Below are 27869 nucleotides of genomic sequence, written 5' to 3'. Positions count from 1 at the left end.
CAGATTCGAATATGGACGGCGTGTGAAATTGGTTCAGAACATCCCGTGACGTTCTGGGACACGTCAGTGTCGTAGAGGCGATGTCTTGCAAGCGTTTCCTTACTTTTGACGGAATTGGTACAACCAAACCATTTGGGGATTCGAACATGGATCGGAAACAGGTTCAGCACTTTATCTAAGCAATGCGACAGAAATCCAGGGTCCCTTGCGTCAGAACGCTAATCCGTTTGACTGTAGCTCAATGGACAAGGGAGCTACGCTCTTTTCTCTTCCGGAAAATTTGACCCCTGCAACAAACTGCCGTACAGCAGACCTCTGAACACTTGTATCTCGGAAACTACTGGTCCGATTTCGACCAAATTTCGTGTGTGTATGAAGAGTGGGATCTAGATTATGATTGTAATCATATTGTTCTATTGTAATCGTTCGTTTTATTATTAGGGCCCTATGCCCTGGGACACCCCTGCACACGCCAATTACGTAGCTGCGTCTTACTTTTGACGGCATTGGTACAAAGAAACCATTTGAGGATTCGAATATGAACAATGACTGGAATGGGTTCAGAAGACCCAAGAATGTTCTGGCTCCCGCCAATTTTGTCAAAACGGACTAATGACATATCAAGTAATAAATTACACTATAGCATACTCATGTGCACTGAATTTATAAAGTGGATTCAAGTTGACTGGAACTAAATGACTTATTGGCATGAGATGTATTTTGCCCAGCTGCTCTGAAACCGCGACTCCGATTACTTTCACACTCTACATGTGCCTCCTGCTTTAGGTGCTTGACATCTTTTGTTCTTTAACTGTGGACATTGGCCATGTGGTTTGGCAGCCATATTGGATTCAGGGTTTTGGGTACACAGGTCTTCAAAAGCATACGACCCTGAATCCAGGTGATAACACATCAAACATTGATATCCTTTATGGGATAGTTATTAGTTGCGGCCATATTTGATTTTGATTTTGATCATTGTTTCCGCAGAGAATTTACTTTAAAGATTATATCTTGTAAGGTTCTTCACAGAAACTATTGAAAGTTTACATCAAGTTTTTTTATCATATGTACCTCATGTTTTGTTCTTGGTTGCATGCTATTGCTTTGTTGCAATATTTGATTTTAAAATCTGAAAACAATTAAGTTCAAACACTGAAGGATTTAAGAATTTGAATATGGATGAGGATTGAAAAGGGTTGACAACATACATGGATGCTCCGGGACCCACCAATTTCGTCATAACTGACCAGTGAAACCTCAAAGACTTCAATATCAGGAAACTACGAGAAGCCACCAACATCAAAAGACTCCAGTCGTCAATCAACCGTGACCAAGGCTATTACATACCCCCGGCGTACCATCAACTCATCTAAGACCCCAATCAGCCATAACCCCGTTGTATATATTACTGGCTTCATCCTTTGTTTATGTCAATGACTTCACCGTGATTGTCATCACTACTCATGTGTATACTCTACTCCAGTATAACAATATCTACACTACTGTATAAACATTGCCTCCTACTTGTATGTATACTTGTCAACCACACTCTGTATATCACTTGTTGGTAAGGGTGTTAGAACCTACACCAAAACGTCGCACTTAATTGTAATAAAGAAGCTGTTCATCCATAAATTCTTATCCTTACTTAGTACTCCAACTTCTAAATGCCTATCAAAGAAGAAGTCAGTGAAATATCAAATGATTAATTACAGTATGCAATACTCATGTGCACTGTGCCTACGGGGGGCCTATAAGAGATGCAACGAAATAATGCAACGTCTTCAGGTTGTATTGAGTTTACAAAGTAAACACTACAAGTGTTGACAGCGTTATCTTTATTTACGTCACATCACATCTATTGACTCCACGTGAAAACCCAGTCTCCCCAAAGTATGACCACATAGGCGATGAAACGAGGTTTGCGCTAACACATCTGCAGGAGAAAACGAACATAAATTTTAATTTCATTTCTTGCTAGGTCATCGTTATGGATTTGGCAAAACGTCGAAGGTGACACGTTTATCAGAGTACGATACGGATTGCAACAAGGGGTGTTGGCACAACATATTTCTGTCTTGAGCCATTTTTATGGTAAGTGCAATAATTACATATACTTTTCAAAATTTGCAAGACTTCCATTTTAAAACACCATTGTAGAATGTGTCTGGAGCCTTGTGGAACTGTGAACTAAATCACCGTCTCATGTGATATATGCGTACTCCATTGTACTACCGACACTGCACATATCAAATACATTCTTTACAGGGGCGTCACAGTGGTTTCGAAAGTAGGGCAGAGAGACACTGTGTTCAAGGTCTTGTCATTACGATGCATTCTCTATTCTATACCTATCCTATACGTATTAGGTAGGGGTCACGATTGGCCCGGTCGCCTAAGGAGCCAAAATTCGCAGTCAAGAGTTATTTGTCTTTTCGAGCCAGAGACCTATGATCGTGGGTTCAAGTCCTGGTTCTACCTGATTATGTTTCGAGGTTTGTCAGCACCATTACCCTGTTCGTGGGTTTCACCAAAGTGGTAAACTGCTAACACCTGCATCACCTGGGGCTAACCTCCTACATCAAGCGGGCGCTCCGGAATATAACGGGTATACTGTTCTAAACGGCGTAAACCAATCTCATTAAAATCAGATCATTTTTCGCGCTATCGCTAAACAAATTTGAGGACATCCCATTACGGGTAACGTCAGAACGACCTTTCACCCGACCAATCAAAGCGTCGCTTACCAGATCATGAAAATGACAGTCGGAATGCGTTTTCTAATCATGCAACCTCGAAAATGTTAACTCGGTGTATTCCGAACGACAGTTACGGCCCCTACGACTGATTCCGTCAAAATTATCGTCTATCTCTCGCTTCCGAGGTGTAAACATTAGAACGGAGGGGGCGTTTCACAGTACGTGGTAAGCATTGCCATACAATCTCAACCATATATTAGACATTCCCGAATATCCGTTTGTTCAGTTTTCAAAATTTTAATCGAGAACTGTGTCAACAAATATTTCAAGCGTAGTCTGAAATGAAAGTGCCATAAAGCTCGAGAAAGCTGCTTTCTAATTGGCTGATGTCGACTTCTTGTCAGTCATTTCAGTGGTCGGTCAAAGTTCGCGAAAGGTCGTTCTGACAAGACCCGTAATGGGATGTCCTCAGATATTTGTTTAGCGGCAGCGATAACTTAAATCTGATTTTAATGAGATCGGGCATAAACAAAATTCACTCACTCTGTTTGGGTGTAGGGAAAGCCAATGATTCACTACAGCGGAACATCTTGTTGTGTAGGGATGCATTCATTATTTGATCGAGGACCTCTTGGCTCGAATCACAGATTAACCCAGATTATGACCCTTGGGGTAGCTTAAGGCGCCGCAATCGTTGTGAATGTCTTGAAGCAGAGTCCGAAAGATATCGTGTCTCGATCTAATATCTTTATTGTTAATTTGAATTTGAATGTCATTTCTAGATGGTAGACCTTTTAGAATACAGAAGCATGAGATGCGCGATCTGCGCTGAGGTGACCACTGATCGTGCCACACTTCAGTGTAATCACACGTTCTGCAAGCCCTGTCTACAGAAATACACCACCACACAGCCTGAAGAAGTAAACGCTACACGCAATGCAATCTTATGTCCTACCTGTCGACAACTGACGAAGGGTACCACTCGGGACAGACCGGTAGAGGAGCGGGTCAGCCAGCTGAAGCCAAACCTTTCCAACCAGGAACTGGTAAACGACTGTACATCAGGTGATCGTCTTGAGTATCCCTGAGCTTTAGGAAAAGAAGACATGCTAGATTTTGAAAAAGGTTCTTGTAGATCTAAAACGTGTACTACATGAGTAAAATGTTCACACAAACGCTTATTTATATTGAATGGTTTTGTAGTTTAAAGCCACATCATACCATATATATGACAGAGGCCTGCAAATAATTGAGTCTCGGTCAACCAAACCAGTGGTTAATATTATGAGCAACGTCCCACGCGTTATACATTAACACTATATCAATGCCACAAGTCGGACCACCATGTCAGTTTAGTCGCCTCTTACGACCTGCATAGGTGCTAGGACTATTTTATAATACAGAATATCTATTTGTATCTCTCTTTTTATTAACCTGGTACTTTTTATTCGACATTTTAGGTTCTTTTGGAAATATATCAGGACATGACGAGTTGCCAGCTCCAGTCCCCCCACCAGAAAGCTGTTTTGGAAGTATTGGGCCACACAGCACATCCCCGCTTTCACACGATCGGGGCAACACAGACTTGTCTGTTTCAACTGTCGATCCATTGCAGAATCTAATGTGTAGAGAGCACAGAGACAGCCAGGTCCAACGTTACTGCAAAGGTTGCAATATTGCACTTTGTGATAAATGTTGCAGTACAAAGCATGATGTGTGTGATGTTGAATCTATACAAAATATGATCCCCCTCTTGGAATACAGGCCAGTTCCAAAGAGGATTGTCTTCACGCAATGTGTAAACGAAAATGGTGACTATTCTCACCAGATTGAAGTTGTCCACGATGTTAGTGACCGGAAGTCGTCTGCTGTCCTCCATCACACCATTGACTGTCACACAAAGGAGGACAAGTGGTGTCCTGATTTGATTGACGTCACTGTGGTGAGCTCGAGTGGTGAGCCAAATACGATCATGATTGTAGCAGATTTCATCAACAGAAGTCTGAAATCCATTTACACATCAAAGTCAAATCTTCATAAAAGATGTCTGAAGCTTTCTGACAGACCCTGGCAAATAGCAAAGTTACATAAAAAACATATAGCAGTCAGTGTTCCAGATAGTAAGGAAATAGTTACCGTGCAGCTCACACCCAATCCCGTCTTACTCTCAACCATCAGGACAAAGAAGGAATACTTCGCCTTAGCGTGTCCCGCCCCATCACAGCTACTGGCTGGAACATTTAAAACTTCCAACTCTGTTGATCTCCTTGACATGGAGGGACACGTGCTGAAATCCATTAACACAGGTTCAATCGTGAGTCCAGATTATATCCAAATTACCGATCAGAAGAATATTCTCGTTGGCCAAGGAGATGTGAATTCTTTTGTGTCGGTGACCAGTGATGGAGAAGTTCTTTTTTATTACCCCTCAACCAGAGAAAATGTTCTGAGCTGTCCTCGAGGTTTCGCAACAACCAGCACAGGAGATGTTCTCCTTGTGGACCGGGATTGCAAGAAGGTGATTCAACTGACAGAGTCCGGACAGTTTGTCAGAGATGTGCTCACAGAAGGGCTGGAACATCCCCGATGCCTCTGTCTGGACAATGATGGCCTGATGTATGTTACGCTTGGGCCATGTGTTAATGTATTCACATTCAAAGATTTGACTGTTTAAAGAGGCCAAGGAGAAAGAGAACACAGCACATTATACAGCCAACGCTGTACAGTAGTGTAGGCTGATGGCATGTTAATTTCAAGACGGCTGAGGCCTACTCTTAAATATAACACGTCAATGCCAGAGAATAATCAGTCTCGATTAACTCGAAAGGCAAAAAAGTGGTCGAAATTATATGAATGGGTCACTGACAATCAGTGACATGCAAGCCTGACATGTATTGCGATCACTTCATGTCAGCACTCCAAATTCACCGGGATACGTTTCAATAAAATTCGTTTCCATTATGTTTTAAGTGAGTGAGTGGGTACGCCGTTTATATCAGTATTCAAGCAATAACACGGCGGGGGTCACCAGAAATGGGATTCACACATTATGCCCATGTTGGATCGAACCCGGGTCTTCAGCTTAACGAGTGAACGCTTTAACCTCTAGGCTACCCCACAGCCAACATTATGTTTAGAACTATACCTACAGCTTTGACCTTCTAATGAGTGAATAAGTGACTGTTGTTGGGATGTACATGAGTAAAAGATATCTAGCTCTACCAAAAGAGAGAACAATATGAAACTGTGCAATACAGCATGACTTATTTATTCTGATGTAAGGAACAAAACATATTCTCCTGAACTGTAGTGCTGAACTGTTATGATACATTCTGTGTAACGAGATTGCCATACACATCACAGGTCTTGAGTATGAGTATTTATTTGAATGCCATGTTATGTGTTGGAATATGTGGTGTCAGAGCTGTTTTTAATTTGATGGCATTGTCATTAGCGTGCGGTGTGATGTTTCTAAAACTGACGTTATTTATTGTAAAGGAAGCTTATTGCATGCCACATTGACACATATATCCGTTTATTATGCCTCAAAATGTGATTGACCCATCAGAGAGCAGAACTGCTGTCATCATATACCGTCAGTAAAAATCCAAGATGGTTGTTACTGACCTAATATGAGACCGTATACCGTCAGTAACAGCCATTTTGGATTTTCCAACACCCACCTGACATATTTACAGGAAACGTCTGGTACAGAAATCCGTTATTCGACAACTGTTTTTTTCATATCATTAATTGTTATTTGAAAAGGCAATTTTTAAGAATCCACGTTCATGACTTTATTCATTAAAACTATAGAGGAAAAAGGATCACAACGGAGGTCACTAACTTATAAATAGCAACGTCAAAGAACAAAATATAGGATGACGTCACAAACAAGCAACGTGACGCCAGTGACGTACGTACGTCAAATAGCAATAGAAAAGATGCAGCCCGTTGTTAGGGGAAAGCGGACTGTTATCAAGATACAAAAAGCCTCTGGGGCGGTCGGGTAGCCAAGTGGTTAAAGCATTTGCTCGTCACGCCGAAGACCTGGGTTCAATTCCCCGCATGGGTACAATGTGTGAAGCCAATTTCTGGTGCCCCAAGCCGTGATGTTACTGGAATATTGCTTAAAGCGGTGTAAAACCATACTCACTCACTACAGTGACCCCCAGATTTCTGATAACATGCGGGCAATTTTGTAATAATTCTATTCATTTTAGCTAGAATACTTGTTTAATCGTTCACATTCAGTTCATTATGTATTCCTTTGTTAACGTTTGTGTTTACATTAAGCCTTCTATAGAAAACATATACTGATCCTGTCAGTTATACCGGTTGTAAGTTTTCATTTTGACATGACATGTGCGATAAAGATACCAAATAGTGTAAACTTTTCGGCATAATAACCTCGTTTTGGTGTGTTTAGTTGCCGAATACGGTGTCATATTAGATCAGCAAAAAAAATAATTTTAACATCGACAAAGATCAAAGCAAAAAGTCCCAAGCACTGGGCAGATAGGTGCCCTGGTCACGGTGTTAATGATCTAGCTGGCTTCCTATTGCCCTTAATGCTATTTCCATTCTTTTACCTATCAGTGATAATTACCCCCGGCCTCCCGTTTGCCTTTTGTCCATTGCCCATCACCAATCAATGATAATTTAAGGGCTGGCTTCCAGTTGTCCATAACCATCAGCGCTAAATACTGTGAAGTGTTGGCTTCCATTGTCTTTTACTAATCACCTATCAGCGGCAATAATATGGCCTCCCTTGTTAGTTTCCACCTTTTGTTATCTTATTACTTTTGTTGTCCTTACATGTACATATATATACTCTCTGCCTTATAGCCTTTATTCACCTGATGAAGGAGTAAGCATATACTCCGAAACGCTGTTTTTCCTCATAATAATGAAGTTGACATCCATAAATGTGAAACACCGCACTCAGCAATATTCCAGCTGTATGGCGGAGTCTGCACCAGACAATCCAGTGATTGACATCATAAGCATCAATCCACGCAATTGGGATCGATGACATGCATCAACCAAGTCAGCGAGCCTGACCACCTGATCCCGTTAGTCGCCTCTTACGACAAGCATAGTCGCCTTTTACGGCAAGCATGGGTTCCTGAAGACCTAGCCTACCCCGGGTCTTCAGGGGTCTTCAGAGAGTGTACCAGTGTTGAGAATCGAGCTGCCCAAGAAAAGTTCCTCCTGTGTACTCGACAGACCCTTCATTACCCGTATATTATGACATAGCATAGAGAATATAAATAGATAGGCTGGAATTCCTGTCAATATAAATAATATATACAATCCAAGATATATCTTTTTCCATCTTCCCTGGTTTGTTCCGAATGCACGATATACTTCGTGAAAATGTTTATTTTTAAAAACGTTTTGTTGTACTTTGTTTGTTTGATTGTTCAATGCTATATGAGATATAGTTGACATATTTTCATGTACTTGATGGTGTTATTAATGCAACAAACCCATCCTATAAACATGGTATCACGATCCGATAATCTGCAAATGATAATAAAAGAGACCAGAGAAGCAGCCTCATCTGTTTTATATTTATGTTTATGCATACAAATTTAGAGAGACAAAAACTATCCAGAACACTGTATGACAAGAGGGATGACTTTAACTTTCAAAAAGTAAACATTCACATTATGTCGAACAATATTCCCGCAGCTCCAGCTTTTGTGATCGATATTTCACATCTGTTGAGGTAAAATCAAGCATGCTTTTTCCATGAAGATTTTATAGAGAGTGTCATACGACGCTGAAAAGTCGTTTGATCAGGTTTACAACATTCAAGGCTTTAGTAAATCTGTCAAAACGTTTTATGTAAGACATGTTTAGGACATTCCAAATTTGACGCATCAGTAACCACGCACGCACGCACGCACGCACACGCACACGCACACGCACACACACACACACACACACGAGCATGCACACACACACACGAGCATGCACACACACACTTGCATGCACGTCACTATATAAGTGCCATTCTTGAACGCGACGTTATATCCCATTAGGGTCGTGGGTGCTGTTTGTAAAATTCTGGACTAATGCCGGTTTTATAGTGCTAGCCCACTGAGATACCTTGCCGTAGTCTAAACATGAATACTACACACATTATTCTCCGAGCCGACCAGTCCTTGTTTTATCCCCCTAATGCCGAGCGCCAGGCAAGGTAACAATAAGTACCCTCTTTTTGGTATGACGCGGCCGGGGATCGAACTATGTAGACAAGAAGGACGATGAGTGCCCATACAAACTGTGTGACCATATGGTGTCAAAATTGTGACTAGTAGAGACCGGTTGAAAGACATGCTATTCCGAGGTTTCTTTTTACTGCAGAATGAGTGAGTGAATTTAGATTTACGCCGCTTTTACAAATGTACCAGCAATATCACGGCGGGGGACACCAGAAATGAGCTTCACACATTGTACCAATGTCGGGAATCGAACCCGGGTGTTCAGCGTGACGAGCGAACGCTTTAACCACATGGTACCCGACCGCTCTTTACTACAGAAACTGCAATCTACAATACTGGAATATACTGTTCACAGGGGCATTAAACTCACACAACTGCCGAATGCACATTCTACAAAGAGCAGATACTATACACACTAACAAGCAGTATCAGTTCCCTCTTATAACCTTAGGGGCGGTCGGGTAGCCTAGTGGTTAAAGCGTTCGCTCGTCACGCCGAAGACCCGGGTTCAATTCCCGACATGGGTACGATGTGTGAAGCCCATTTCTGGTGTCCCCCACCGTGATATTGCTGGAATATTGCTAAAAGCGGCGTACAACCAAACTCTCTCACTCACTCACTCACTCACTCTTATAACGTTATCTCACTCAGGCCATACCCTGATCACACTGAAAGTTAAAAGGGGGTTGTCACTGTTATTCATAGATATGTTATTCACAAAATGTACTGATTACAAAACTTAAATAAAAAATTTCAACAGAGTTGTTTAAACACGTTACTTTATTTTACCCCCACAATATAGCACGTGACATCTGTGTACATATGGGGGTAGGGAGGCGTTGTATTCCCACCCGAGAACCCCAGTGGTTGCTTTGCAGGATATTGAGTTCAACGTATTATATAGCCTATTAATGCTTGCTCTACCTAGAATAGTATTTTTTGTCTGCCTCATGTTGCATTTCCAGTTATTTGAATTTCAGCTTCACACGGAACAACACTACCCTCTCTCTGGCTACACATATAGATTGTATAGCCGTTACATTAAGTGTTGTTAGGCGATTATTCAATCCCCACACTGTCGCCTCCACGGACCACGCTCGTTATTGCGCTAACACTGTACATGACAGAAAATGTTAATAGAGTTGAATGCGTAGGTGCACACCACTACACACATTCAAATGGTTTAGATATTTAATTCATTCCGATTATTGCATTGCCACGTTAGTGCCTGGTGATATGGAATGATTACACAACATAATCAGAACCATGACATACTGGCCTGTAGATGTGGCCAATTATAGAATATGCACTTTGGCAAGGGCTACGAGATAGACTCTTACAATGTACATGATACGACCCATAGTCTCACATAGAAAGCTCACGTGACAGTATGTATGCAGTGTACTGCGTATTTACAACCCCATAAAACTGCAGTTTCGTGACATGGGAAATGTCTATTTCTGGCCTCACTAACTGCCAGGTAGGAGTAGACAAAAGCCGATATGGATAGATAATATCTAGATCTAGATAAGCACAAATAATATGGTATTTGATGTTAATTCTAAGTGGTGGAACCAACTTTTGTTTCCTCTGAAACAGTTCTTCAGAGGATGAAAAACGGAGTCATAAGCAGGATTGGAAGGATTAGAATGCAATTTAGCGATGTATTGAAGAGACAATTTAGTACGGCGTTGTTTCAAAGAAGATTCATCAGCTTCGACATAGAGGCTGTCAACAGGAGAAATTCGAAAAGCACCAAGACATAGTCTTAATCCTTGATGGTTGATTGAATCTAAGTGTATTGAATCTTGTGTAAGATCCAGCATACACAATGGTGTCATAGTCCAATTTAGAGTGGATTAATTATCTATTATCTAGTAATTATCGAGTGAAGGAGAGTTGTCCAATCCCTGCCCCAACTCTCAACAAATCTAGCGCCGTTAGGCATTTTGTCTTTAGATATTAAATATGGCGTAAAAACGTCAAATGGTGGTCGAAAATTAATCCCAGAAACTTGGCTTCTTTTACAGTCTTAATTGGAGTGCCATCTAAAAAATACCTCAGGATCTTTATGGGGATTATATTTTCCACAGAAATGTATACAATTGGTCTTGGTCTGTGAAAACTTAAAGCCATTCTTGAGAGACAATTTATTCTCTCATAAGCATATATTAACAACAGCATGAAATATTATAATCAACCATAAACAATGGACCATCAATTGAGTCATTTAATACTTTTGATAGACTTTTTATTTTAAACTGAACAATGTGACAGACAAAATACTGCCCTGTGGAACCCCCTGATCCTGATTATAAGATCAGACAGGGTTGATCCAACACAAACCTGAAATTGCCCGAGTGTTAAAAACAGCGACAAAAAATCATGCAAATCTTTTAAAATTCCATGCTTCCAAGTAGTATCATGAGATTTTTCCAGATATAGCTACATCATATTGTTTGTGGACCATAGAATTTTTAATGAATGATTCTAAACGAAAGAAATGGTCAATTTTACTTTGATTTTTTCGGAAACTGAATTGGATATCACTGATTAGATTGTTGGTTTCCAAACGATTAGTAACCATGAACTCTATGGTTTTACGAACCAATCTAGTTAACGACCTTGGTATAGGAACAATGATGGCATTTCTCAATGAAGGAGGAAATGTCCCCTTTCATCATCAAAAATAATCAGTAGCATTTCAATACAAGATTCAGGCAAGTGTTTTAAGAGCTGATAATGGATATCATCAGCTCCTGTTGCAGTATCATGAGCTTGAGCTGAGGCAGTGTGTAGCTCATGTAGTGAAAATGCTTCATTATAATCTTTGCCATTGTCAGAATTAAACTTCACTTTTTACCTCTCCTGTTGTTTTAGGTATTTCTGAAATTTTGGAATATAATTAGATGAAGAAGAGTGTTTTGTTAAAGTTTCACCAGATTTATTTGCAATATCAGATTTTGCAGTCAATAAATAATTGTCTTCTATGAGATGATGAATACTAGATTTGGAACCTTTGCCTTTGATTTTATTGATCCATTGACATAGGCGTGCGTGAGTTTATTTTGGAAACATAGTTTTTCCAACTCTGACCTTTATAGTGTTTTAAAGTTCGCCGAGCCTTGGCTTTATTGATTTTTATATTATTTGAATTATGAACAGAAGGATGATGTCAAAAGTATTTCTCTGCTTTCTTCCTACACTTCCTAGCTTGTATACAGTCATCATTAAAACCATAGTTTATGGATGTGTGGGCTCACAGAAGACTGAGGAATAGTTTCATCAGCTATATGTTTCTTTTTGTCATTTCTAATAACAGAACAAGAGGTGTAGGTGGTAGGTTTCAGCACCCCCGCCACCCCTGCCCCCACCCACCACGGTGTGTCAGCAAAGACATTGTTTCACAGCTGCTGATACCCAACATGCAAACACAAGAAATACAGGGGCGATATACTCCAGTAAATACGGCATGAACAGCTATGTTTGTCTACCAAATTAACATTAACAGGTTGGCCCGTGAGCCACCGCCTTCTGGCATAGGTCTCTAGGCAAACGTATTATTATAAAGCTTAACATTCAAAGCCCAAATACAATATCATGTAGAAAATTAAAGTAACAAGTTTCCAACACAGGGCTTGACATGACCAGCTGATTGACAGAACCCGTCTTTCCACCAGTCCAGGTGATGTTAGGGTCAAAGTTCCTAATCACAATTCCTGGAACAAAGGCCCTCAACCATATTACCTTCCTCCATCGACACAGGGGCGCAAACCCACGGCAAACGGGTTGCCTAATTTGTCGCCTTTTATGACAAGCAATGGGGTACTAAGGACACATTCTACCCCGGGTCCCCATGGGGAACAAAACAACAGTAATGTTCCAAAATGTATTTAATCACTCTGGGACATGTCAGGACATGTTCACCCTTTTTACGAACACCTTCAAAAGAAATGTATTTTAAATAAATACCCACCATTATTATTTAAAATGACATGTAAATATAACTTAGGAGGTAGGATATATATTATCATACATCTAGTGTGGATTTAATTAGACCCCAGTCAAATAAAAAAAATAGGAAGGTGTTGAGGTTTTTCCAAATTAGTCTGTGATTTACCCCATGTTTTTTCATATGTCATATTGACTTGAACCGAATGTTCCCGTGTAACAGAACACATATGAACAATTGACTTGCTTTTGCATGTGAATGTGATGGATGCCAATGTTGGTACAGGATAATCCTCGCAAACATCTGGTATCATAGGTATTTAATAGATTTATGATCACATGCTCATGATATAGTTGGAATTGTACAATGGTCATTGTATCTATTTGACAAAAAGATCTAAATACATTTGCTTTGATTTGCACATGATTTTATGTCATACACACAATCTTGGATCAGACTCAATGCATCTGGTTTTTATGTGACAACAAAATATATACCATTATATGTGTGTGATGGGAATATTTAAACAGATGGAAGGTAAACATATTCAGTACAGTATATAACACCCTGGTAATTGTAAGGACATTAATGAATAATGTCAGACCATCACAACAGATTCAAGATGGCGAGATCCACTTAATTAAAGAAGCTATTTTTGGTTATAATAAGAACAGAATTTTTATTGTCATATTCTTTTTCAGCATAATCTCTAATTACTGTCGATGATCAAGATCAATATGATATATCGCCATGAGTACAAACAGCCAAGGTAGGTATGATCTTATTTCCCTTTTATTAAAAATTCTGATGTTTCTGCTTCAATTAACCTTGAACGAAAGCACAAAACAATATGTGTTACAATCGATCCTGATCACTTACAATCAACTCTATGATAACCATAGTTAAAGACTGTAACAGAAAACATATAAACTAGTCTGGAACATTAACAATTTACCACTTCAAGGTGCTGCAAACACATCTGGAGAAGCTGAATCGACAATATCTGGAGAGGCTGAATTGGCCGTACCTGGAGAGGCTGAATCAACTACAGCTGGAGAGACTGAACCAACTACACCCAGACAGGCTGAATCGACTACACCCAAAGAGGCTGAATCGACTACACCCGAAGAGGCTGAATTGACTACACCCGGAGAGGGTGAACCGACTACACTCAGAGACACTGAATCGACTACACACGGAGAGGCTGAACCGACTACACCTGGAGAGGCTGAATCGACCACTTCCGGAGAGGCTGAATCCGAATCCGGTGAGTTACTATTTCTATCTCACCAGAACGAAAGCCAAGTGAGCTGTATAGATAGAGTTCTGGGCGTCTCTTAACATCTTCTCAGAAACCACCAGACTAAGCTGAATTGACACGTAATTGTGTTAAGATGTGCGAATCCAGCAGCCGCATTGAAATAAATATGTATGAGAACTACTCAGCAATTTGTGTTGAGCATTTCACTAACAGGTGTTACAATATCGACAAATTAATAACATCAACTGGGATCACATGCATGTGATTTGCATGTCTTGCAAAGAAACGTTCTCCACAGATTCAGTTTTAGTCAAGCCAAAATTAGTTGTGAAGGCCCTATTCTAGAGTATCTTTACTGGCATTTATCACCATGACCCCCAGTATTAGGTCATGTAGCCATGAGTTATGTGGTGGTATTGTTTTATAATTTTTTTAATAAATCTAATACTGCAGTTAAGCAGAATGAGCGCCCCCAGTTATCACCAAAGGTTTGTAAAAACCATGGCATGCATTGTAATATAAATTCCATGGCAACATGATTCAAAACCTATTTGTTCCTTATGTCTCACTTTTCAGTCGTCTTCTGTAAAGACATACGCAGCTGTGCATATTTATATTTGGTAAAAACCTAAAGAGAGCCTATAGAATCAATGTCATGGTGTCCTTTTCCACTGTGAAAGTGGGTAGTCATTAGCTATTATGATCTTATTCATGAAACTCAGGTCTGCAGAGAAGTAAGGATTTGTATTAATGTCTTCATTCCAACTGGGCAAGTATAAGCACTCCATTATATTTTGGCACAGATATATCATTCATGGATATTGTACGTGCGCTTCATTAGACATGCTATATGATTACCCCGTTGACTCGAGGGTTTAGAATCACAGAAGATATCACCATTACATATGTAGCTACAAAAACCGTTTCACTAATCATAAAGAATGTTTTACTAAAAGCATTGTATCGGTGTCGTGATAAGAAAGAGGAATAACTTACAAGGAACGCCACAGAATCTTTTCCACAATCATAAAAAAACCTCTGCTAAAGGCCTTTGTACGATTCCGACTACCAGAAATGTGTTTATGAATCAATATCAAGTAGTGACGGTACCAGGTGTTTGCGAAAAGGTGAGGGTGCAACCCGTCATATACACATGCAAAGACAAGTCAATTCTTCACCTAAAAACACGGGAACATAGGGAATGTCAAAATAAGGAAATGTATAGGACATTCTTTATAAACTCATGTAATTGTATATTCAGGTTACTAATTGGTTCCATTTTTGGCTTCCGCACAACAGTCTTACCACTTATAGCAATCAAGCGTGGGCAAAAAAATGTGGTACATATGTAAATAAACATAGAGACATGATAACAACTCGAAAGTTTGTTTTCAGCTATAGAAATATTTTGGCTGCAGCAACTTTATTTCAAACTTCATGTAGTCTCATTAATGCATTCACACAGGACTTATGAATGCAATGATGAATGTCTACGAGACCACCGCCTGTCTACTCCTTTAGTTGGTTATAAACAAAATCCAACAGGTTTAAGCTTCTTTTTGTCATCCCTAGTTCAATTAAATGTGTATACCATGAAACGGTTGGTTAAATCAATTATTTTCTATACACCACCAGTGTGAATGCCTAAAATAAAAAAATAGTTCCTGGTTATTTTAACTAAATTTTCTGCAATATCTTCTGCAAATACCCATCCCCCATCACACCACAAAAAAGAATGTTCGATCCCTAATCACTTTGTTTTGTTTCAGATTTATGCCGAGTGTGCGAGGAAGTTGATATTGAATATAAAAAAATCAAGCCTGTCAAGAGGTTGTTCTTGATCCATGGACATCGCCTTCTTTTCAAACAAGTACAAGATAAGATAAAGAAACACAAGCAAAAATCAGACAAGACACTGCTTTGCCGAGATATCTCCAAACGAGTGTCAGCTTTACGAAATGGCGGAGGAGGGGTTTTGATACTCCATGTTGATGGGACTGATACAGAAGATAGATGCCTTGAATATTTTGATGAACTTGTAAATGATACATTTACGCACTTGCTTGAACCGGGGGAAGTGTACACCGATACATATAAGCGAAAGCTGTTGTGTGAAATTGACCACTTTCAATGTTACACAGGGTTCATCGTAGTACATGTAAACTCTGTATGTGGTGTGGCCACTGTGGATTTTAATACAAAGATCCGCAAAGACCATGAAAACATAAACCCAACTTCTCTACAATTACTGTCTATTCTATCACATAAAGTGGAACCAGTTGCTTCCACAACACGTTCACTACAGGAACGAACCTTAAATGAAAATAGATCCATTGAATTAAAGTCACATATGCCACTGCTTTCTGAGAGTGACGTTAACACTATCGTGGACCGTGTTTGGAATCATTTGAAGCTCAAAGATATCATAACGTCTATGTCAAAACTTGCTGAAGGAGGATCTTATTATTTAGGAATAGAAGAAAAAAAGCATTTGTTTAACAAGGGGAAACATGAAGAATATGAATCTAAAGTGCCACAAAGCAAAGGCTTTTACCCAGTTAACCGTGAAGTTTTAACCAACAAGCTTCGCTTCAAAGTTCAGAATGATATGTGTGTACTCAACCAAGACTGTACTTTCAGCAAGGCACCTTCAGATCTTATATGTATCCAATTCCATAAGGTTCCAAAAGATGACAACAGATATGTGTTAGAAGTAGCTGTTCGTTACTTTGAAGGCATTGTGTTCCATGATAAGCAAGGACCCAGAACCTACACAATTAAAGACAACATAATCAAGAGAATGAGTGGACAGGAATGGCTAACACGATTATGTGCCATAGCAGAACGATGCCATGAGCAGACCAGATGGTTAAGAAATAAACCAGAAAACGGAAACTAGGAATTGGCCATGGTGATGAGTGTATGTCAGGACTAATCACTATAAACTATTGGTACCTACACATTAAGAATTTGTTCGCAATGAGTGACACGGATTCCGTTCCATCAAGCCTTGATAATGAGACTGAGCTTGATGATAGCATTGCAAGTTCACTAGGCTCAAGTCCTTATGTATCAGATGAAGCCATGATCATCAATTCTTGTGCCAAACCTGATGCATTTTACAGTTCCGACGATTTAGATATTGTCTCTTCAGGTACTGTATCAAAACCCTTCTGACAATGATAATATAATATTTGCAAACAAGTATCTACATTTGAAACATCATAAAGGAACAGGGGCCGTGGGTGGCCCAGTCGTCTAAGGCGCCGTGATTCGCTGTGCAGAGTTGCGTCCCTTGGACCCGCCAGAAACCTATGATTGTAGATTCGAATCGCGGTTCGCCCCGATGATGTTTCTAGGTTTGTCAGCACCACATCTGTGCTCGTGGGTTTCACCAAAATGGTAAACGTCTGAGACCTGCATCACTTCGGGCTTTCCTCCCACATTAATCTAAAACGCCGTGATATAACTGGAATACTGTTAAAAGCGGCGTTAAACCCAACTCACTCACTCACTCATAAAGGAAGATAATATATATTTTATATTACTAAATTTGAAGTGGTTAATGAGTGATAACCACTTCTAACCGCACGACTGCAGTGAACACGTACAATTCCGTTTAAACAAAACCGCATTTTAGTCATGGTAGAATGGAGATACACCTGTTTTGTTTCTAAATTTTGATAGCCAAAATGTTATTAGCGGTGTTTAATCAACGAACCCACATCAAAATTCAAAACAGAAAAGGTTTTTCTTCTACGTGTACTGTGTTTAACGAAAATGATTGATGTGGAGATGTGACATGGATGGAAAAAGACAAACACATGAGAAAATACTTATTTCAGGTTGCAGATGGGAAGTCAAATCCTTGCAACTAACCCAAGATGAGCAGATCAAGATTTTGACAAAGAGCAAACCTGCAGACAGGAGTAACATTTCACCAGGTAAATATAGACTGTCAGTGCAAGAGAATATCCACCCTAAAGACGTACACATTCTGACACGTTTAATGATATTACATACTACATACTCACAGTTAGATACACTATTTGGACATCTGATGCTTGTTATTTTCTATTTGTTCTAATGCACTTGATATGTTTGATTTTGTGATGATTAATTGGAATAAGCAGGCACAAAAAAGACTCATGGCATAGGGATCATTTCATAGTACCTATATATGAACCAATAATTATCTCAATGGAAACAGAGATATGTTAGAACTGACTTTTGGCTGATCGACTAAAACATATATCAGGTAATTTTGATGGCTGACGGCACTTTTAATTCATTCATATATTTTTAACAAACCAAATGATCATAACGTCCATGACAATGGAGAAAGTTTCATGTAATGTTTGTTTGCAATAGTCCGGTCTGTAAATAATCGAGTCTGGACAAACCAGTGATTGACATCATGAGCATCGATCCACGCAATTGGGATTCGGTGACATGCAACAAAGTCAGCGAGTCTGACAACACGATCCCGTTAGTCGCCTCTTACGAAAAACATAGTCGCCTTTTACGGCAAGCATGGGTTGTTGAAAGAAAACTTTATGGATAACAACTTCTGGTTGAAGATTATTCCACAGTTATCAAGCTTTTTTAAAATTTTGTAATAACTTCATTTCTTTAAATTTTAAATGAATATGGAATGCTTCAACATTGTTAAACAGGACAGATTAACTATAGTAATATGACAGAATTGGATGTTCTTAAGTTCTTTTATGTAGCATATAGGACTAATAACAGTGTCTTTCAGTTACGAAATATGAGGCACAAGAATACATAATCCCGATCTCATAGTTTTCCCCCGATATTTCGACCCGTGAAGATCCGGGGTAGAATAGGTCTTTAGTAACCCAAGCTTGCCGTGAAAGGCGACTATGCTTGTCGTAAGAGGCGACAAACGGGATCAGGTGGTCAGGCTTCCTGACTTGGTTGATGCATGTCATCGATCCCAATTGCGTGGATCGATGCTCATGATATTAATCACTGGGTCACTGGTCCGGACTCGAATATTTACAGACCGTCGTCATATAGCTGTAATATTGCTGAGTGCGACGTTAAACAACAAACCAACCAACCAACCAACCAAACCTTGATATTTCAGACGTTTACATCATCACAAAAAATGTTATGGAGGAGGCACTGAAGAAACGAATAATTGCATTTGTGGATGGACTCAATGGGTGGGTGTACATGGCGCCTTCATTAATGCCGTTTCTAGATGCAGAGGGGTGGCAGATGCAAACGGCAACACGCCTGTGTGATGCATGTATTGTCACGGACTCCCAGCCAATGCGAGTTCTGACATTCACGGTGGGAGAAGACAAACACGGGCGTTCTTTACAATACAGTGCACAGCTGGCCAGAAGAATCATGTATCACATTGAAGAAAACGCCGGACTGTCTGTCAGTGTAATACATGGTGTGATAGACGAAGATGCTTGGAAGAATGAAGAGCTGTTTATGACGAAGACAAAAGAATTTGAATACATGGCCAGGGAAGAATCCTTTGCTCAATCCCTTCGCATGACTTTCGGGAAATACAAGTCCATCACAGATACATTGTGTGTAATGTTTGGGGCAGCAAGAACGGAGGTAACCGAAATGCATTTAAAACTCGTAACGTATAAATCATATATGATAAATGTACTGGGTTTTAAATGTAGGTCTATTTCAGATGAAAGGTCAATCAAAACTGATGGTAAAATATGTTTTTATTGAATACATGGCACTTCTATCTCCATTCTGATATAGTTTGAACAGCTTTTAGTTCAGATGACTGACTTTGGGTTTTTCAGTGATATTTACAATATAAACCTGTGTACTTTGACCATACTTTTCAAATGATCTCAAAATAAATTTCTGGCTGTGTGAATATCTTCTCATCTGAAACCTCCGAAGCTTTAATGAAGCTAAGATTTCTTATCATCACATCTTATTTTGTTCAAACCATTGTGATTTTGGTATTTGTTTGTATTTTTAAAAATATTAAAGAGTAAACTTGAACAAAAATCTGAAATATTGCGTGAACACGGTTTGTTCTATGCTTCATGAAAAACATCCAACTTCGTTCTTCTTTTTCTTGACCACCTCCGTGGTCTAGTGGTAAAGCGTCCGTCCGGAAAGCAGAAGGTCCAGGGCTCGATCCCCGACCGCGTCATACCAAAAGACGTTAAAAGATGGTACTTGTTATTACCCAGCCTGGCGCTCGGCATTAAGGGGATAAAATAAGGACTGGTCGGCTCGGAGTCAGTATACTGTGTCTGAGTGGGGTATTCATGTTAAACTGCGGCATGTTATCTCAGTGGGCCAGCACTATAAACTCGACATTAGTCCAGACTAGAACAAGCAGCCACACACACACCAACGTGCATGCAATAAACTTGGACGCGACGTTAAGCCCCGTTTCCCCTCACCTTCTTTTTCTTAGATTTGCTAAAACTCGACATAACTCCATGTTTCTGTAGCGGCCATAAAATTTCCGAGTCCCGTGATGGGATTCGAACCACGGACCTTCTGATCAGAGGACGCACGCCTTGTCCACATGACCAAAGAGGTTAACCCCGTCAGCAAGCTGACAAGGTAAGGATGTCATTGGTCGGATGACTCCTAGTCCTGCTACATACTTCCCCGTCAACAGAAGGCACGTCCCGGGCCGCATAGTAGGGTACTGAGGCTTATTTTGCTCAAATTTAATATGAACGTGCTCAGCCCCACGTTGGGCGCCAATGTAGCGGCCATAAAATTTCCGAGTCCCGTGATGGGATTCGAACCACGGACCTTCTGATCAGAGGACGCACGCCTTGTCCACATGACCAAAGAGGTTAACCCCGTCAGCAAGCTGACAAGGTAAGGATGTCATCGGTGGGATGACTCCACGTCCTGCTACATTTCCATAACGAGTGTTATAAAATGAATAATTTAGTTTTAAAATTATTTAGAATATTTTCAATTCCCTTCAAAAACCACAAAACCAAGATAGTAGTGGTATCATTGTTTGGATGAAACGAATACTCTGTTTCTCTCAAATGTCATAACTTCAGTGGTCAAGGTCGTTAGATTAATGACGCTCATTGAAATGTCCTGCTCCGAGGTCCTGCTACGAAAAAGGATATGCATGTAGTGCACGACCTTTCTAGCATCTGAATTATTTTTTATGAAAGGTATCGTTTCTTTTGTATGACCTTTCATGATACTCATCCTTTATTGACTTCTTAGCTCTGAATAGCGATCAAATGTATGTTGGGTATTCATCATTATTATGTCGGCTCTTTGAGACTAAGTGTCACCGTGCATACTATATGATTTTATGATTGTGATGTAGACATCAATTTTGATGTGAGTTGCCCCTTTACCTGTGCTTCATCTCTAGTATAGTGGGTACGGATGGCTGGATTCGCTGTGCAGAGTTGCGTCCCTTCAGAAACCTATGATTGTGAGTTCGACTCCCAGTTCGCCCGGATTATGTTTCTAGGTTTGTCAGCACCATACCCGTGCTCATGGGTTTTACCGAAACGTCTGAAAACCTGCATCACTTCGGGCTTTCCTCCCACATTAAGCTGACACGACGCGATATAATTGAAATACTGTTAAAAGCAGCGTTAAACCCAACTCATTCACTCACTCATCTCTAGTATGACCATGATTCGCATTATTCCCGACACAGCGACCATCATGAAATCTGATTTCGATGGAGATATATTGCCATTATCTAAGACCTCTGATTGACGGTTACGTTGCTTGCCTTCTTGTGCGTCCAAGGAAAATGCACGACAAGACGGTATCGAGAATTACACAGGTTATGCTTCGTTCATGCAGTCGCGCAATCATACAAGTCATGCGTAATCATTGCATAGTACGGTAGATGGGGTAGTCGTTCGACTATGTCAAAATGCAATTTCAAAATGTTGAATTTAAGATTTTCCTTCAACATCACAACTCACTTCAATTGAATTCAAATTGTTATTATTCCCTAGCACTAACTTTCCTCCTTCATCTGGTCGTTACACATAATCCTGGTTCTGCGTTGGTAATTAGACTATCTACTTCTTGACGTTCTCTTTTGCAAATACTCCTGCGTGGATTCTAGGTTAGAATATGTCCCAACCAACCTGTGCAAGGCGACTAAGGTATTTGTGGTAAAGTAGGGCTTGAGTAGGGCCTCAGTTTGTGTACGTGGAAAATGTCCTTGCCCAAGCTAGCCAAATACTCAACCATGCTGATAGACTCATCTTCAGGTGAGCTCTACGAAGTGTATCAGCAAGATCCTTTTTTTGTAGTTACATCAATTTTTTATTTCTGCATCCTTGGCATATTGACAGGTTGGAGCACTCAACAGGTCCTTCAACGTATGGACTCCTGTGGTTTGTCGTCAGATAATAAACGCCCACCTTTCTACCATAAGGAATCAAATTACTGCATACAAAAAGCAACAGCAAAACGTTTCCTTTACAAACTAGATTAGGACGCTCAGGCTACATGTTCATCATTTATATTCACCAGAGGTATTTGAGATTGGTGGTTTACATCACTTGAAAGTTACGAATACAAAATGAAACTACATTTCTGTGACCCCTGAACAACCAATCAGTAAATGTAAAATGCTATCTGACATTTGTCACATGTTCAAACACACACATATGTATTTCGGAGTAAAGGAAATCATTGATCTGTTTTCATCAGAGCTATCGTATGGTTTTTTTCAGGAATTACAAACCGCAGTTCTGTCTTTGCCTCCTGTGAAACAACATATAGGTCAGTAGCACCTTTTTTTATTTAATATTCTGTTTGGTATTTTCAAAATAGTGTCTGTTCTTTAACATAAACAAAATGGAAAATGTATTGTTAACCTCAAAACGAAGGTGACACCTGTTGAAGATCGTTTCATGTCGTCACCAGTTAAAACAAACAACCCAAAAATACTCTCAGCAGATGTTAAGCATTGTATTACCCTTTTTACGAACATCTGGTATCCTCACTGATTTTCATATAATTTTCACCGCCATTTTGCCTTTTACGCCCAGTTGAATCTGTTTCGGCAGATAACTAACTATTCTTTTGCGTTGACGTTTCATAATTAGTTTGGTGTGCAAAGCCTACACCGACGGATAAAATATATTTTTTTCTATTTCTAGGTGCAGAGGAAATAGAAAGCCACTTGGAAACGGTAAATTTCAAAATACAAATTTTGGTAGATAACGATGAGAAACTTAAGGAAATTAATGTTATTGAAAGGATTGTTTTTGCAAATGTCCCCAAACATGCTTTCAACGCAGGTTAACCACCCCATATTATTTCTTGATTGTCCAATGATCCTTGTTTCCAGTATACACGATGTCTCTCCTTTTAGAGGCACAGATAGTCAAGCGAATTAAAGTGCAACAACTTACCATGCAGAGGTGTTTCATTTTAGTTCCATGATAAGTTAAATGCTTTTTCTTGTCCAAAGATAATTGTCACTGTAGACCTTTTCTCCAACATTTAACCCTATCATGCTGTGATATAAATAAACTACTGTCTAACGTTACTTTCCTTAAGCCATTATGTTACTTTGTATCACCGGGTGGTGTGTTTGCTATTTGCTGTCCCGTCCTACTTGCATAGATTCTTTTGCTTGTCGATATTGGATGTAGAGAGACGGAAGTTGCAATCAATACCTAGCATATAATAACCAGAGCTACACATCTTTGTGTGCTTTGTTTGTTGTTTAACGCCACACACAGCAATATTCCAGCTATATGACGGTGGTCTGTATATAATTGAGTCTGGACCAGATAATTCTGTAATTGACATCATGACCATCGATCAATTGGTATAAAAGTATGGGTTGGTGAAGAGTGGAGACTAATTCTAATCCGGGTCTTCATGGAGGAACTACAGCGATTTATTCTACACTTCTAAGTGATTTTTCAAGGACAAATCATTCAAAAACAATACCTTTTCTATCGATATGCCATTTGTTGTTTTATAGGATATATGTTTTAAAGAAAAAAGATTCCTTCAAAGGCACATCAATTTTTTACTGTTCAGTTTCTTTTGATATGTTATTGTTATGCTAACCTACCCCAGTTTTACATGGTTGGTTCATCTGATAAACTGTACTTGTAATAATATTTTATCAGAATTAACCTTATAACTAATAGAATATATCTTAACACTTTAGAAGCAGACCGGCAATCACCTTTCCCATATGTTCTGGACAAAAGTTTTAACAGGGCGGGTGTACCTCTTGAAACTAATTTTTGTTTCATTTGTTTCAGAGGCTAACTCCTAAGAAGCTGACAGATCACCACCTGACCTGTGCCATCTGTACAGAAGTGTTCACGGACCCTGCCACACTTCGGTGTAACCACACATTCTGTAAGTCCTGTCTGCTAACATACAACAAAACACAGACTGAAGCAATTCAAGCCAAGTCCATCACATGTCCCTGCTGCAGACAAGTTACGAAGCTGGCCACCCCTGACAGTCCAGTAGAGGAGTGGATCTGTCAGCTGAAGCCAAGCCATGTCATACAAGGACTGATGGACGACTTCGGACCGGGGACACATGGTAACTTCATTTTGACTTTATTGAGTATAAACAGTTTCATAATTGCAAAATGCCATGACAGAAAACAATGAAATCCATTTTTGACGAATATAAACATAGATAATAGGTTTTAGTTGAACATTCAATAGTATGTATGGGAACACCATGTCCAGTCACAAACTTATAATTATTTAAATGTAATCTCATTTCATATTGGTACCAGTTGTTTGATTTGCCCTATCACGTTATAGTGAACAACACTTTAAATGACATTAAGCTAATGTGTGTTATTATCCAGCTTATTACATGAAATGCATTGAAACATTAATGTGACTTGCAGGTACCATGGTAAAGGTCTGCTACCTTTGCAACAAACAAGAACAGGAAACAATTGCCACACAGTGGTGTTCCATCTGTGATGCTGTCTTTTGTGATAATTGCATCGCGATTCACAACATGATGCCAAAGCTAAGTGATCATGAATTAGTTGAATTGTCCAATCCGATCAAAATAAAAGGCAAACGCCGCCTCATGTGTAAGAGGCACAAGGACAAACAGATAGAGATGTTTTGCAAAGATTGTAAAGCGGCCATTTGTCAGATGTGCTCCAGTATTGAACACAGGCAGTGTGATAATATTGTTAACTTAGACAATATGACACCTCTTGTTAAAGAGAAACTTACACGCCGAAACACTGAGCTGAGAAAACACATAACAGCAACAAACAATGAAATCACCAGGAGCAAATCACAACTTCATGACATAAGAACAAATGCAGATGACGTGAAAGATAAAATAGCAAAGGCAGGGAAAGGAGCTATTGAGACGATTACGAAGGGAGTAAAACAGCTCACCGAACAGGTTGATAAATCATCTAATGAACAAATACAATATTTACAAGCAGATCTAAAATCTCAGGAGATTCAGCTGCAGGTTCATATGCAGGAGCATGCTTTCGCGGCCAGTGCTGTGTCGTCCAACTGTAACGTCGATATGTAAGCCATCTATGAGTCTATGGACGTTGTATCGACAGACAAAATATGCACAGATGTGCCCAAGACAAAGAGACCACTGCCTGGAAGAGTGATATTCACACACAACATGGACAAGATAGATATGAGAAATATTGGAACTTTTTTAGGGGAAGTCATTGTTGTTGACGATGTGAGTGACCCACAGTGTTCCCCTGTTGTACACCAGACTATTAACTTTAAGGAAGATGATGATGAGGATAACCCGTCTCTCATTGACATCACTGTGTTGTCTGTTGATAGTTTGAAAGTAATCGTGGTAACAGATGTTGTACACAACAGACTCAAAACATGGTACGTTTCAGAAGCAAAACTCTACCATGAATATTTACAGTTTACTTCTTTACCTCAAGGTATAGCAAAGTTAAGCCAGGGACAGATTGCTGTAAATATTCCATGGGACCATGAAATAGTTATTGTGAAGGTTTATCCATGCCTTTGTAAAATGTCAACTGTCAAAACAAACAAACCATACTCAACACTAGCATCGCTGAGTCCTTCCTTTCTGGTGGCAGGTACACATGGAGAGTCACATTCTATTGAAATACTGGACCGGACAGGGTACACACTGGAGTATATCAACACGGGTTCGATATGCAACCCAAAGCATATCCATGTAACTAATATGGAGAACTTCATAGTCACTGGAGAAAACGTTCATACCGTTGTTTCAGTAACCAGGAACGGAGAAGTTGTTTTCGAGTGCACTCAAGCAGGTGAGAGAGCTTTCAGGAGTCCTATGGGTATCACAGCGACCAGCACAGGAGATATTCTACTTGCAGAAGAACACAAAGTGATTCAGCTCACAGAGTCAGGACAGTTTCTGAGAGACGTTGTCACAGAACAGGATGGTATTGAGAATGTGTGTGGTGTCTGTCTGGATGAAGATGGCTTGCTATATGTCACCTCTGGCAGATATGTGAAAGTATTCAAATTTGAACGGAAGGTCAACTCTGAATAGTGAAATTAATGTTACAATTTAGAAAACACACTACGCCGATATTGAGATGTACAGTTGACGAGCCTCATTTGTCAGATTTTATCGTCAGTTAAAGACGTTGGATACAACAGTTCGTGCGCACCTCAGTTGACGCGAGTTTACTGTGACGAATTACCTCCCTTGACGCACCCTGTCTTCTACATAATTGGTGGTAGAAGCAACGAGATGTCCGTTTATGATTGTGGAAACCTGCAACGTGTACCTTTGCTATCTTCCCCAAACATGAGCCGATAAGTAATAAAAAATAACTTTTCCAATGCATCTCTGCACTTTCAGATTCAGTGGGAAAACAGTACGTAGGGTTCCTACACCCTACTGTATTAACTCGGCACATTTTATTCTCCTCCCTGAATTTCCAAAATATTAGTTCTTTCTGGGGTTTTTTGTACGAGAAGCATAGTCATTTGTGATTAATTAATTGCTATTAAGGGATAAACAGAAAAGCATTGTAGAACATCAAACATGTTATATCTCAACAATACTCAATGACAAGCATAACATGTGCTTGATTATATGTAGATAATGAGTTATCTCCCTTTTCAGATATCAGGTTTGACACCAATAGCTTTCTTTGGGCATGCAAATACTCAAAATTTTGCGTGGAGACCTACATATTTTTTTCTTAATTTGTGTTGCTTGGTGCATATTGTACGTTATTCGTGAAAATGGTGACTCTGTAGTGGGTTTTGGTCTTCTAAATAACAATTTACATGAGTACTTGCTCCTTTGATACCCAAGCAACATTAAATATGTTGCTGTTTTCCTTCGATTGTTTCTATTTTTGGTCCTTTTTTCACCAGACTTGTTTGTAGTTAACAAACTTAAATAGTAATAAATAGAACAAAGTAAGTTTAATTACACTATTAGGTTAGTGTGTTTTAAGGAGTCAGCTTTTTTGTTATGGTGATGGTAAATCATGTCATTTGAGGCCTACCCCACTATACGTGGGTGCCACCTACAACAAAATATAGCATGGAAAGGTATTATTGTGTTTTTATTCGGTACAAGTATACTTTATACTCTCTTCATGTTACATCTCAGAGCGTTGTAGTGGAGTCCACTTATTGTGTCCAACATCTTTCACAAGCTGACATCTGACGCTATACATTTCAGAAGACATTTCGCCGATATTTCAGTGTAGCAAACATCGC

General features: G+C 39.6%; 1 protein-coding gene across 7 annotated transcripts in view; it reads left to right on the top strand.

Moving 5' to 3' along the window:
- Window positions 1-25693, top strand: part of LOC124112858 — a 37924-nt gene extending 12231 nt beyond the window's left edge. For 3 of the 7 annotated variants that reach the window (XM_046473025.2, XM_046473026.2, XM_048398978.1), the window contains 10 exons: window positions 1985-2097; window positions 13589-13656; window positions 13852-14154; window positions 15918-17302; window positions 17994-18092; window positions 19262-19752; window positions 22863-22911; window positions 23292-23323; window positions 24417-24708; window positions 25028-25693. In XM_046473025.2, coding sequence (XP_046328981.2) covers window positions 17071-17302; window positions 17994-18092; window positions 19262-19752; window positions 22863-22911; window positions 23292-23323; window positions 24417-24708; window positions 25028-25686 — 1854 coding nt within the window. In that variant the 5' untranslated portion in view covers window positions 1985-2097; window positions 13589-13656; window positions 13852-14154; window positions 15918-17070 and the 3' untranslated portion in view covers window positions 25687-25693. Of the gene's footprint in view, window positions 1-1984; window positions 2098-3484; window positions 3768-4162; window positions 5937-13588; window positions 13657-13851; window positions 14155-15917; window positions 17303-17993; window positions 18093-19261; window positions 19753-22862; window positions 22912-23291; window positions 23324-24416; window positions 24709-25027 lie in introns of those variants that run through there. The other 4 variants (XM_046473028.2, XM_048398980.1, XM_046473027.2 and 1 more) reach the window with 3 other exon arrangements.
- The last annotated feature ends 2176 nt before the right edge of the window (window positions 25694-27869 follow it).

This window comes from Haliotis rufescens, unplaced genomic scaffold (assembly GCF_023055435.1).
Source record: "Haliotis rufescens isolate VD_foot unplaced genomic scaffold, xgHalRufe1.0.p SCAF_19, whole genome shotgun sequence".
NCBI classification, from domain to species: domain Eukaryota; kingdom Metazoa; phylum Mollusca; class Gastropoda; order Lepetellida; family Haliotidae; genus Haliotis; species Haliotis rufescens.
Note: the sequence above shows the minus strand (reverse complement) of the source record. Positions and strands in the feature narration are given on the sequence as shown.